Source organism: Parus major, chromosome 12, assembly GCF_001522545.3.
Source record: "Parus major isolate Abel chromosome 12, Parus_major1.1, whole genome shotgun sequence".
Taxonomy (NCBI): domain Eukaryota; kingdom Metazoa; phylum Chordata; class Aves; order Passeriformes; family Paridae; genus Parus; species Parus major.
This window is the reverse complement of record NC_031781.1, coordinates 6,125,106-6,138,065: the sequence shown is the minus strand read 5'-3', so window position 1 is coordinate 6,138,065 and position 12,960 is coordinate 6,125,106. Positions and strand designations below refer to the sequence as shown.

The window sequence follows — 12,960 nt, the reverse complement described above, 5'->3', positions numbered from 1 at the left end:
AACAGCAACCTTCTTACTTGTGCTGCAGAATGTGTCTAATGCTCTGGGACAACAGGAACATCACCCAAGGCAATGACTGCCTGCTCAACAGAAACCTATTTGAGAAGCAAGCAGAGACACAACAAGTCCTCTCTTCTCACATTTTCGATGGCATACTCCTTGCTGGCTGTCTCAGCTACTTTGAGAACACTCTCCATGTGGTCCTGCAGGTTCAGTTCCAGGCAGCGACCAAACGTCATGCTGGGCTCCAGCTCAACACCGGCCTTAACCTGGTTTGACAGCATCTCCCAGTGCCGACTCCTCATCCCAGGATTGCGCAGCCCTTGGATTAAGGGCACGTACTGTTTGAAATCATCCATCTTGTCACGAAAGCTCATGGCGACACTCTGGCAGTCTTTCAGGGAGAAAAACAGAACAACATCAGCAAAACAGTGTGTGAGGAAGCTGCCTTAAGGAACTCCTAGAAGCTGTCTAAAGCCTGGTGTGTATGTAGTCACATGGTATGGGGTAGGTAAGCAGCAGGAGAGAGCACTGGAAAATGCAGGTTAAAGTAAGGAGGATGTGAAGGCTCTCTCTACATGGTCACTAAGCCAGGATTCAAGCCCACTCCCAAGAAGCAGATCTGCCTGTTATCAAAAGCTTGTTACAGGCAAGCCCATGCTAAGCAGAAGTGTGCCTTAGGCTAGAGCTCACCAGATGAAGAGAGGAAGACAAATTTAACTTCTTAATATGGACTAAAGCATGATCATCTGCCAATAGATATTTTGGATGTCTCAGTCATCATTTCAAGATACTCATTTCTTAACAAAACTTCATTTTAATTTATCTCACACCACAGCTAACATCATCCTCAATAGAAGATGGACACTTAGGAGCTCAAAACAGGCTGGGATCCCAGTCTGGAAATGGAAAGTGTGCAGAACAGGCCCTGCCAGCCTATGGCCACGCTAGAGACAATCGTAGTTCTGCCTCATATGAAGGACAAAGTGAGGGAAAGGGCTTTTCTCTCTGGGGGAATCCTAGAAAGTCTCTGCACTGTTCACATCCTCCCTTTTTTTTCAGCTTGCGCTACTCTGTGAGTAAAACAAGGGGTAGGTAAAGACCATGGGACTTGCTTCCTTTCTGAAATCTGGCTTCAGCATGCGCCTCCTTTTATTGCACCTGCATAGCTGCACTGCACGCTCACAGCAAAGATGTGACCACCTCGCGCTCTCTGCTGGGGATATGCAAAGGCAAGCCAGACTCAAGGACAAAACAAATATGTTTGTATTAAATAATACCAGGCACCAGAGAATATTGCAATGAACATAAGCAGGTATTCTTAGTATTTCTGTTTATCATAGTGATTCATAGTTACTCACGCATCCACTCATCACCTCCTCCATTGGGGCTGATTCATGGCATTGTTTAAGAGCAAGTTCAAGTTTAAAAGGATGAATCAAAAATCACCCACAGCAAAACTATATTTCAATCTAAACCATCTGGCAGGAGATTTTAGAATTCGCTCTCAAGAATGACCAACACATCTCTGAGAATCAGGGAATGGCAAGTTAAGCTACAACTGAAGTCTCAGTTTCAGCTTTATTAGGAGAAATGGTCAAAAGACCTTCATGTGAATTGCAAGGGCTGAGCACAATCATCTAAACTTCACACACATTCAGGCAAGAAGGAAAATTGTTATTATATTGCAGAGATAATTTCATTTTATTCATAACAAAATCAAAACCTCTTCTGGCTTGCCATTAAATGCACTGGCCAATAAAGAAAACAAGATTGGCCAAGAGAACAGCACCTGCAAGACCCAGATTCAAGTTCCCTTGCTTCCTGACTTGCACAAACCCACATGTCTAGCCAGTGGGCTATATAGTAACTCTCTGTGACTAGCCTGGATTATTGCACTATATATATCTCTATATATCTATATTTATATGTATATCTTCATCTATATATATATATTTGAGTAAATGCTATCCGCAGCATCAGAGGGAGGCTGGTGCTTCAAGCATCTAACTAGTATCTAGATGTGAATCATCATAGTTTCAGGAAAAAAAAGCGGAAAATAACTTTGCTAGCATTTTCCCAGCTGTCTCTAATACACGTGTGACATCCCCACAATCCCTGTTTAGAGCACTCTGTGACATGCTTCACATCAAAATGATATGCAACAACTTCCTTTCCCCAGACTGTGCATCTACCTGGTGAATCCTTGAACTGCTTCACACATCTCTGCATGGTCTTAACAGAGTCATTGACATTCTTTTCTAGCTCCTCTGCCTCAATTTTAAGGAGAGAATCATTCATCCAGCTCTCGTTCCACTTTATCCAGTCTGACACTGTAGTCCAGAGATCATAGTATGGCTGGAACTCCTTAATCATCCTGGACACCCCACTGTACTTTAGAAAGAGATGAAAAACAACATAAGCAACAAGTGTATTCAGGTCCAAACAACAGCTTGCATGTCAAAAGGCCAAAAAACCCACCTATTTTTTGAATCTGAAGCCAGCAAGGAGAAAACATGTATTCCAGGAGGATATATCAGACTACCTTCTCCTGGGCCAACAATATGTATTCCAAGGGAGAGAAACCAGCAAAAACCAACATACATCCAGTGGAGCTGTGCCTGTACCATGTGTGTGGCATGGAAAGCATTCTTTCCACTTGCCTCTACAAAGCTCTCCTGCAGAATGAGATTTTGATGGACAGGCCACACACCATCAGTGAAAGCACACACCACACATGATATCGAAACTTGGCTCCTTACAGGGAAGGAGAAGTAACCACAGACTGAAGGGTAGAAAAGGATCATCATGTGAACTCCACTTCTGGTCTGCAGCCAGGCTTGGCTGGATGTGGATGACAATGACTCATTGGCAGCTGAGCAGCTACAAGCAAAATGAGTGTTTGCAACTATATAAACTGTTGCTTTAGGAGAACACCACGCTCCAAGCCCAGCCAGCTGCCAGCACCCACTATGCAACCACTTGCATTCACACCTATAGACCTGCAGCAACAGCCTTAGAGAAATAGATGCATCCTAACTGCTGCTTCAAGACCTTCCCCAGCCAATTTCTCCTCATGAACATCCCTCAGATCTCACTGTGGGCATCCAAAGTCTCTCACAGAAGTGGAAATATCAGATCCTGATCAACCTTCCACATTTGCCTGGGATCAGCTCTTCTGCAGCCCAGTGGAGCGATGAAGCAGTATAGTCAATCTACAGGACTGAGGAACAGTTCCCCAGATAAACCAAAACTGCATGAAGGATTCCTTCCTGAGGAACTACATCTCATTATTTGCTCTACCTGCCGCCTAGAAATCCCAACAAAGATCAGAGTCCTGTAGGTACAGGACCTGACACTTACATCAGTAACTCTGATGCCAAAGAGTCTTTCCCTGTTGTTGTAGAGAACTGCCATTTCCTGAAGCTCCTTCTGCTTCTTCCGGACATCCCTTGCATCTTCAGCCAGCTCATGGGCTTGGTTAACGTCTGACTGGACGGAAAATCCACCTACAGTCAGCTGGAAGAGAAAAGGCAGGCATAAATTTGGATTCTGAAGCTGTGTGCTGGTTCTAGAGATATCAGCTTCCTGGTGTGCTCTTTGTTACATTCAAGGGCAAGATTTTTATGCTTATGATTTCATCTCCTCCAAACCAATTTCACTTCTGTTTAGACCATGATGAAAGGGGTGAGGAGAAGCAATAACCACTGGTCAGGTGGAGGAAACTGTAAATGTGATGACCAGTTGCTTGTCTTCCTTGTGACGATAGCTAAATCCCCAAGGAATAGGAAAAATAAATCTGTCCCCAAATTTGATGCTGAATTTATACTGATATTTGTTACAGAACCAGTAAAGTGCAAATGATAGCTCTACTAGTCACTCTGTGTTTCCAAGCATTGTTTAACAACACATATCTAGAGCTTCTCTAATAAATTTTGTGTTTTGTTTCAGTAGCTTGGGTTTGTTTGTTTGATTTGGATTTTGCTTTGGTATTTTGTGTGGGTTTGTTTTTATTTGTTTGGGTTTTTTGATCCAGTGTTGGGGTATTATCATTTTGGGAACCTGTTTCCAAGAAAATCTAGGTCAGTGATTCCACCTTTCTAAAATGCCTTTTTTCCCCTGAATTAAAAGACTTTCTGAGGAAAAAATAAAACTCAGACTGTTTTAGCAGACATCAGAGGTGTCTCAGCTCCAAAAGTCTGCATTTATTTCAGGGTCTTTTCCCACAAGATGAGTTCCATGGCTGAATGCTGTATTTTCCCCCTTGATGGCAGCGCATTACAGGAGATGCTCTGCAGGGAACTGAGTACACAAGAAAGAAAAAGGAGGTGCCCGTGTTGCCTGAGCACCAAGAATTGGAACATTGTATAAACACCTTCTCAATGAAAAATGAGTATTTCTGCAGAGTCTTTTACACAAAAAAGGAAACTCTTAATAAAAAGCCAACAAAAAACCAAGGGAGGGTGTGTTAATATTTGGTCTAACTACATATTCACCTCAAAACTCATCTGAGTAAAATCTCATCTGAAAGTTCCCCACCTGGCTGACCACAAGAGCTTCAAGACCCCCTTCTAGGGACAGTTCATTGTCAGGGGCTCAATACCTGCATTTCCTCCAGTTTGTCTTGAAATTCTTTCTGATCTGCAATCTGCATTTTGCGAAATCTTTCCTCATCCTCTATGTGCTGGAGCCGAATGGACTCTGAGTCCATAGACATTTTCACTGGCCAGTAACTGGCAGTCCACCTGCACTCACATGATACAAGAAAACAAATGGGGGGAAAAAAAACAGGAGAAAGAGACAAGCTTTTTGAGCATATGTTTGAAATGCTGAAAATAACAGAACGAGAAAGCCAAATCCCACCAAACAAGGAGGCTTTACAACAACAGAAACACATGTGGTTTCAACAAAACATTTTTTTCCAGCTTGTCTTGTTGATATGCAGTCCTCGTGACTAGGCTATTCAGCTGGAGAGAGCTGGGGAGAAGTGGAGGGCCTTTTTAAAAGGAACAAATCCACTACGCTGCTGAAAAGCTAGGAGACAGCAAAATAACAGTTGGCATCCAGAGGGAATGTCTGTCTTTGAATGTATTTGCAAGGAACTGAAAAAAAATGGGGTCAGAGTCTCGGCTTATGGCTTTTCAGGGCTACTGAAAAAGCCAGTCTCCTGTTAAACAGGGCAGTGAGGGGCCAGAGTAACCCAGATACAGGGAAGCCTTGGATTCTGCAGAGTGCCCTGGGGAGAGTGTTGTAGATCCAGGAAAGGCTGCACAAATTGGCTGCTCGTGCTAAGGCAGGTTTCTTGGTTCTTGCTCAGCCACAGCCCACCCATTAGTGCCTCCACTTGGACCCTCAGCCTGTGTGCAATGCCAGGTAAAGGTTTGCACATTACACTCACTGGAGCTCACACCTCTCCCAGCACCTGGGGATGCAGCCATCTCCTACCTGTCCTGCCCGTGGCAGGTCTGGGCAGTGGGAATACAGCCACGCCTGTTCCAAGCTGGCCTGGGGCTGAGCTGCTTTCCTGCAGCTTCTGTGGGGTTTTTGCACCTTGCACCCCATGTTTCTAGTTTCAGAAGAACTCTGCAGAGACTAACTCAGGTTGCAGACAGACTGGACCAAGCCCATGTCATAAGAGAAGTGCTTCCTGGGCTGAGCAAGCTTTAGAAGCCTTGCAGCTATGTTTGTAAACTGACCCTGCGACTGGGGCATAGTCAGGCCACAATCAGAATAATAAAAGTAAGAGGAGGATTCTTGGAGAAGAACTGCAGTAATAATAAGGGTTCAAATTCTCTCCTAGTCTTAAGAAAACCCTAGGAGTGCTCCTATCTTGGAACTGTTCATTTAGTTTCAGGCACAGACTAAACGATGCACTTTGAGACCTTGAAAATGTCTCAAACCATCCCCATCCCCCCCAAAAAAACCAACAAAACAGGAACCAAAAAAACCCAAACACACAGAGAAAAGGGTTCTACTATGTTAAACAGGTTAATAGCTACCAGTTTGCCTTGCCCCAGGCCAGAAGGCAGCATGAACCCACACTTCTTGTCTACAAACTTCATTTCAAGAATTCAGTGCTCATATAGCCTGAAAGACACTTAAAAGTTCTGCAGGAGCCCTTGATAGACACATGGCCCCTGAAGCACTGAGAATGGTAATTGCTGCAGAGTCCCACTTTGACAGTGGCAGAAATGCCTTGTGCTCACTTGTCAGTGAAATCTTCTTCAGTAAGATTGTAAAGGAAGTCGTCCATGACCTTGTAATCTTCCATGACTTCCTCAATCAGTTGCTGCACAGGGTGAGAGAAAGAGAAAAAAAGTAGACACCTTTAGACCATGCTGATTCCAAGTCTCTGGTGTACACCTCATTTTCATGAGGTGCCTTTGAAGAGCGTTAGTCACACAAGCTTAATGTGATGTGGGCTGCTTCTGTACTGTGTGAACAGTGGGAATGGATTTACAACCCCTTGTTCTGTGAACGATCATGCCATCATCACCCTCTGTTCTATGGGAATGAAAAGAAGTGTGACCTAGTGGATAAAGCACTGGACAGAAATCGAGTGTTTTAGGTTATCCTCCAGTTTCCCTCATTGGCATGGACGAGTCAGCTTACAGCTTGATGCCTTTGTTCCCCATTTGTTCAGCTGGGAAAAGACTTACACTTCAAATAACTTTGCAATAACTCGGCGCTAAAATGTCCTATTAGAAAAAATATATTAACAGCAATTTGAGCACTGGGTAACAGAAAGATTTTCTTTAAAAAACAGCATTCATTTTTAGAAGATCGCTATTCAGTACACAAATGCAGAGTGGATAATGAAGGCAGCAAAATGCATACATAAGTATTTTAGGCAAGATTTTTAACTGCTATTTTGTTTTGCAAAGAGATTTAAATTTATGATATATGTATTTAAAAATACAAATCTTAGGAATTATAAAAATACAAAGCCAGGAATCTCGTGGCATTGCACACAAAGACGTGCAAGTGAAAAAAAGGGTTCTGCTTCTGAGACACCACACATTACATTGACAAATTTCCTCCTCGCTTCCCTTGATGTCCCTGTCCAAAGGAGAGCCTGCCCTACCTCCTGCACTGCCAGCTGCTCAGGCACTCCCTTCAGCCAGTCCCGCAGCTCAACCAGCTCCTCGATGTTCTTCGGTTTCTCATGCATTTTGATGCTGATGGTTTCATATGCTTCACAGATCTGCAGCAGGACACAGCAAAGGCCATCAAAAAGTCACCATTTGCTAACAGACAAACTGGGAAACCTGCCCTGATCCACCCACTTCCCATTCTGAAGGTGGTCTAAGTGATGAGTACATGGCCCTGTTCTGTTTTTTTCTTTTCCCATCCATCTCATTTGAGCTCAAACAGAATGAGACTGCCAAAAAAAGAGGAAGAAGAACTGCAGGTATGTAGTGGAAATGATGTTAATAACAGATTTAGACAACCAGCTGGCAGAGGCAATTACCTATATTTCAGTTTTCCTCAGAGGAAGCAGGACTTTCCAGTTGTCTACTAAACAGATTTTTTAATCCACTAACACACTTTTGTAAGATGGCAAGGTGTTGAAGAATTTAATCTCAAGAGCTATAGCTTTCAGGCTGTAATTCAATATTTTATTATTCAGTAAATATTATTTAATAAATTCAGTAATTTATTAAATATATTTAATACTTCCTTTGGTTGAGTTTGCATATGTCCCCTATAATTTTAAATAATCAGCCCAGAGTGATGTTTAAAATATCCTCATTAATGTGGCCTTCTGGCCATTTCACAAAAACACAGCATCCTCAAAAGGAGAAGGACAAGACAAGACAAGACAAGACAAGACAGATAATCCATTGAACCAGATAACTTACTTTCTGCACCTGTGAATGGAGGGTTTTAGCCAGCATGTCCAACATGGCAGTGGCAAGTGCTTTGTGTTTATCAGAGAGACTATGCCTAATATGTTCTATTATGACTTGAAAGGGGCCAATGATAATAGAACTAGGTAGAATGTGGTCCAGGGTCTCCTTTTCAGACATGTACATGCTTACTATCTTCATCACCTCCTGGGTAGGTGGAAATTGCTCTTCATAGTCTCTGTAAATTAAAACACCAACAAAAAAATGGCAGTGCAGACCTTAAGAATATTTGAGCATATAGGCTGTTTGTATCCACTCAAAGGATAAAGAAATTAAATTACTAAGGCATACATTTATACAATAGGTGCAGAGTGGAATAAGAGCACAAAGTATTTTAGCAGCAGAAAAGGAGTAGAAAAAATAGATGAAAGAGGAAAGAAATATGGCAAGAAGAGAGGGAGAGACAAAATAAAAGCACTGGTGTAAACAGGGCAAGATCAGGAGGCACTTCAGGGGAGGGTAGGCACTTCAATGTATTCCAGGGAGAGACAGGAATTTGTTAGATGGGATTTGTAAATTGATTAAGTTGGAATAAAAAAGGGCTTAATTCCCACTGTTTGGAGAAAACATACGACCTAAACTAAGTCCATTAAAGTAACAGAGGCTAAAGGACAGAACAGGTGCAAAGAGTTTTGGCAATGAAAACAATGAGGTTGAAACAAAAGAAAACATTACTTTCTACAGAATGCTATCAGCCTGAGCAGACACTATATGAAGGAGGTCAGAGTCAAGTATGCTAACTGGATTCTCAAACGGGATGATTCATTTTTAGGGCCATTAATATCTCCAATTACACTGACAAGCATGACAGGAATGTGACTGGTGTCAGAGACAGGAAGAAATTCCCAGTGCCACCACCAATGTCCTCTAAAAGCATGGACTGTCACCCATGACTGAAGGCAGCCTCTGACAGGGGCCTGATCTCACATCTGAGGCACGTGGTCTCAGAACAGCCCCACACTCTCACATCAGCACATCCACACAACAGCTTCCACAAAGGCTTGTCATTGGGGTCACAGGGGTTCTGTCAGAAGCCACTTACTTTAGGAAGTACTTGATGTCATTGTTATTTATCTCTAAGAACTTCTCATATCTCCTGCCGTAGGCTTGGAGAGGGATCCGAGTCTTTTGAATGGCAGAGCGCACAGTCTCACGTAGCTCTTCCACTTCTGGCTCCTGCAAACCCACTGATTCCAGCATGGGGCTGCCTGTGATTTCCATGTTCTCCAACACATACTGGAAGAGGAAGGAAAGAGGTCTTTCAGTACAAACAGAGCTAACTGTGCCTCCTCAGGAGAGTGGCAAAGCAATCCCTGGTGGCACCTTTGGGAACTCCTGCAGTCCACACTTCTACATTGTGTCAGGAATTGTTTTATCAGTTTTATGTGCCCTCCTCCCCAAAGAATGAGGATTTAGGGAGACAGGGCTTTCACAGTAGCAGACAGAAAGATGCATATGCAGAAGAAAATTGCATCAAATGGAATTGGAAAGAGTCTTATTTCTGCTATGAGTCTGCTTTTACCAGCCACCAGGCACTAGGGGCAACCAGGGCGTCCATGTGTCCACAGAACCTGCAGCACCAACGCAGAAAGGACAACCAGACAAAAGAGCTACAAGGCTGGGGAGATTGAAGAAATCCTATCAGAATAGAACTGCATTAGCACAGTGCTGTGCCCAGATTAATTTAACTGAATTCCCAGGTACCCACTTCTGCACCTCTCGCCCTCAGTACAAGCTCAGGGGTGTCTGTGCTGAGCTGCAGTGCACTGACACATGCTCAGCTGTATCACTGTTGATGCAGAAGTGTTCACCTGCTCCAGCTGTGGGATACTGTGAGTTGCCAGGATTCCATTGTCGAATAGAGAAATGAGGGATGTCTCAAAGCTCTCCACAGAGGGGCTGAAGAGGATGCCACTGCCGTCTAGCTTAATGTCTGTTACAAAGAGTGGATTCCTTTGAGGCCTGTGGTGGGAAGAGATAAGAAAGAACAGGGATGCTTTTTGAGAATATGATACACAACTGTATTGGTCTGGTGCTGATACTAAAATGCCTTCTGCACAGGAAAGGAAAACAGATGAGAGGACTGTCTCATGCAGATGAAGATATAAAACACTGTGTTCTCAATTTAACAGTAAAGACACTGAGAACCCTTTTATATCAAAGGTGAAGGAACCATCAATCATGACATATCAGGATCCCCAAAAGTCATAACCTTATCTTGAGAATTGGAGCTTCTTTACAGAAAAACTGCAGGTGCTCTTCCAACTAGGCATTCAGTACCTCCAATATACCCTTAAAATGCAGCTTCTGGAAGTTAGATCAGTATTTCTCAATCTTGCATGTGACCAGCATGGCTCAGGATCAGCTGAAGTCAGTGTCAAGACTTCCACTGATTTAAAGGGAAGAGGCCTCATGTGAGTGGCAGGGCTTTTTTCTTCTTTTCTTCTGGCTTTCCATTTCTAAGTGTTCCTTCTTTGATACCACAAAAAGCAAAAATCCTTAAATCAATACCCAGTGGAATAAAATTTTAGGCACTGTGATAACCTAAATTTGGTGTTCTTTAGAGATCCCAGGCCAGATTCTAATTCTGAGGTTTCATTTAAGAACGGAATTAAGCAGCTATGCTCCTGGCATCCAGAAAAAGCTAGCAGTAACAATCTGCTCCCCCAAGAATGCTGGAGGTGGCTGATCTTTAGAACAGTACATCAAAACAGCAGACCTTGCTTCTGATGGGCTGCTCCATATCACTAACAGCAGCTGGAAAGCTGCACTAACAGAGCAGCCAGCTCTGTGTCCTTCTTCCATACTCCAGTGAACATGTCAGGTGGAGGATTAGGGAAAACTGCCCAGTTTAAAGGCCCCATACAGAGCAAAGCTTGCTTGCAGAACAGTAGTTAAAAAGACAACACCACTACACTTTTCTGCTCTTTCCATCCCTTATTTTTCTTTCTTTCTTACATGTAGGGACTGTTGGTGATGTCATCTCCCCATTCCATGTCCTTTGAGCAACTCAGGACACTCTGGCAAGCATCCAGCACAAACTGGGTGAAGCTGTTGAGCGAGTTCTGTACCAGGTACCGCAGAGAGTCCTGAAGCATGAATCTGATGCGCTCCATCAGCTTACACAGCTTGGACCTCTGGTATGCATCCCAGTCACTCTCCTCCAGGTTGAACCATTTGCCTGCATCACTAAGGCTGCTCTTAATCGCAGTCTTTATGGTATCGATCCAAGTATCCTTGAGAAACTCCTGAACCTAGGGCAAAGGAAAAAAAAGCAAGCTGAGTAATCCTTCGAGGGCTGATGGGAAAACGGTATGGCAAGGTGAGCTGTTGGAGCAGAGAAAGGCTGTTGGACCTTTCTCTGCTGTGAAAGAAAACTGTTCTCTCAGAGCTGTGGTAACTAAAAATAGCTCTCAACCCCCCGCCTCCACATGTGGCATCTGAACCTGGTCATATATCTCCTTTGCTGACAAAAGACCCACAAAAAGAAAGCCTGGTATTAAAAAGTGGGAGTGCTCTGTTCTCTGTTTTATTCACAGTGTTTCCTTTTTCTTCTCTTTCTATAGAGTGGTATCCCTGGAGCTGCCTGTGTCAGGGTCCCTCACAAAAAGTTGTATAGACAGTATGATGAGCACGTAAAGGACAGAATGTTGTCTTCTCTTGACAAGTGAGAAGAAAGAGCAGAAGAAGCCAAGGGCAGCAGCAGTTTACAGTATTTTAATTTATTAAAATACCACCAAGTGTCACTTCTGCTCCACAGGCAGCTTGCTGTTTGTGTGTAATAAAAGAACCTTAGTCACTGAGTGGATGACAACATTGCCTAGCTGAAACAGCATGGGACTGGGAAGGACCAGCACACTCTCTGCCACTGATTTAGTGTGCAACCCTGTGCAAGCTATTCCATGTGGCCACATCCAGGGTGCAATGTGCTGCCCTCAGTCAGAGGACATGAAGATCCTCTGGTGGGAATTACCACAGAGCTGCAAATTTTTGTCCTACTGTCTATTGGCATTGCAAGCAGAGTAATTTAATTAAGTATATAAAGAACATAGAGTGCAGAAAAGCATTATCCTCATGAGTGTTTCAGGAGGAATCAAGGATCTTGTGCCTTGCAGCTGCATGGATGGGGAAATAAAGAAAAATAAATAAAAGGAAGAAGAAAAAAGAAACTTTTGAGTGCCAACCAGGACTCCTATCTGTGTATAAACCAGGTGGAAGAAAGAGGGGCTGCAGCCCTATGTGGCCACTTGTTTAACACATGACAAAGAGCATGGTCAGCATTGGCTGATCCTAACCAGGGGACTATGACTCTTTCAGCCCATTTTCCCCATATCCAAATAAATTTGACAGGCACATGCAAATTCCTCCCTTCCCCAAACATGACAGCTCCTTTGACAGCTCATCAGTTTCCAGAAAAATCAATCTGCAGCTGCTGCATCTGCCTAATACACACTGACAGCACTGCTGGCTGCTCCATGTGTTCACCCCTCACACCTCCTCTGCTCACCTGAGTGAAGGTCTGAGTCTGGATCTCTTCAAATTCCTCCAGAGAGACAAGTTTGGTTATGGTTGTGTTAAACAGAGACATGACAGCTGCCTTGTTGCACTCCTCTTGTACCTGTGCAAGGAGATGGATGACTTCTGGACTGGTCAGGAGTGAGGCAAAGTTGAATTCTCTCTGTTGTCTACGAAAAGGATAATCTGGGGTAGAGACAAGCCCTAGCACCAAAAAAAGAAATAATGTCATTGCCTGCAACAGCCATTTAAGCTTCTGTTTTTAGAGTACAGGTCCCCTTGGGAAGCACTTGTGAAAAGGACTCTGCTCTAATGCACAGGCCTCATCATGCAGCAGCTTCAGCAGAGGGCTGGAATGAAAGAGAGAGTCTGCTCTGCAGCAGAGACCTTCTGCAGCCTCCCATTAGGGGCTGAGGTGCTGTCTTGGTGCCTGACCTTCCCAAAGCTTTGGCTCATGAAGTTTCCATGAGAAAGAACACTGGAACTGAAGAAACTTACCACTGAGGCTCCAGGGCACAGCTGAGTCATCTCATCT

The 12,960-nt window shown here is 43.7% G+C and overlaps 1 protein-coding gene across 1 annotated transcript in view; it reads right to left on the bottom strand.

Annotated features, from left to right (window-relative positions):
* The window catches only part of DNAH1 (dynein axonemal heavy chain 1), a 70,868-nt gene that overhangs the window by 44,822 nt on the left and 13,086 nt on the right, over nucleotides 1–12,960 (bottom strand). The window contains exons 10-20 of the mRNA XM_019008140.2: nucleotides 12,418–12,629; nucleotides 10,869–11,164; nucleotides 9,722–9,872; nucleotides 8,953–9,146; nucleotides 7,863–8,088; nucleotides 7,085–7,204; nucleotides 6,207–6,289; nucleotides 4,604–4,745; nucleotides 3,364–3,519; nucleotides 2,196–2,394; nucleotides 141–394 (exon numbers count right to left, since the gene is read on the bottom strand). Coding sequence (XP_018863685.1) covers nucleotides 141–394; nucleotides 2,196–2,394; nucleotides 3,364–3,519; nucleotides 4,604–4,745; nucleotides 6,207–6,289; nucleotides 7,085–7,204; nucleotides 7,863–8,088; nucleotides 8,953–9,146; nucleotides 9,722–9,872; nucleotides 10,869–11,164; nucleotides 12,418–12,629 — 2,033 coding nt within the window. The remainder of the gene's footprint in view (nucleotides 1–140; nucleotides 395–2,195; nucleotides 2,395–3,363; nucleotides 3,520–4,603; nucleotides 4,746–6,206; nucleotides 6,290–7,084; nucleotides 7,205–7,862; nucleotides 8,089–8,952; nucleotides 9,147–9,721; nucleotides 9,873–10,868; nucleotides 11,165–12,417; nucleotides 12,630–12,960) is intronic.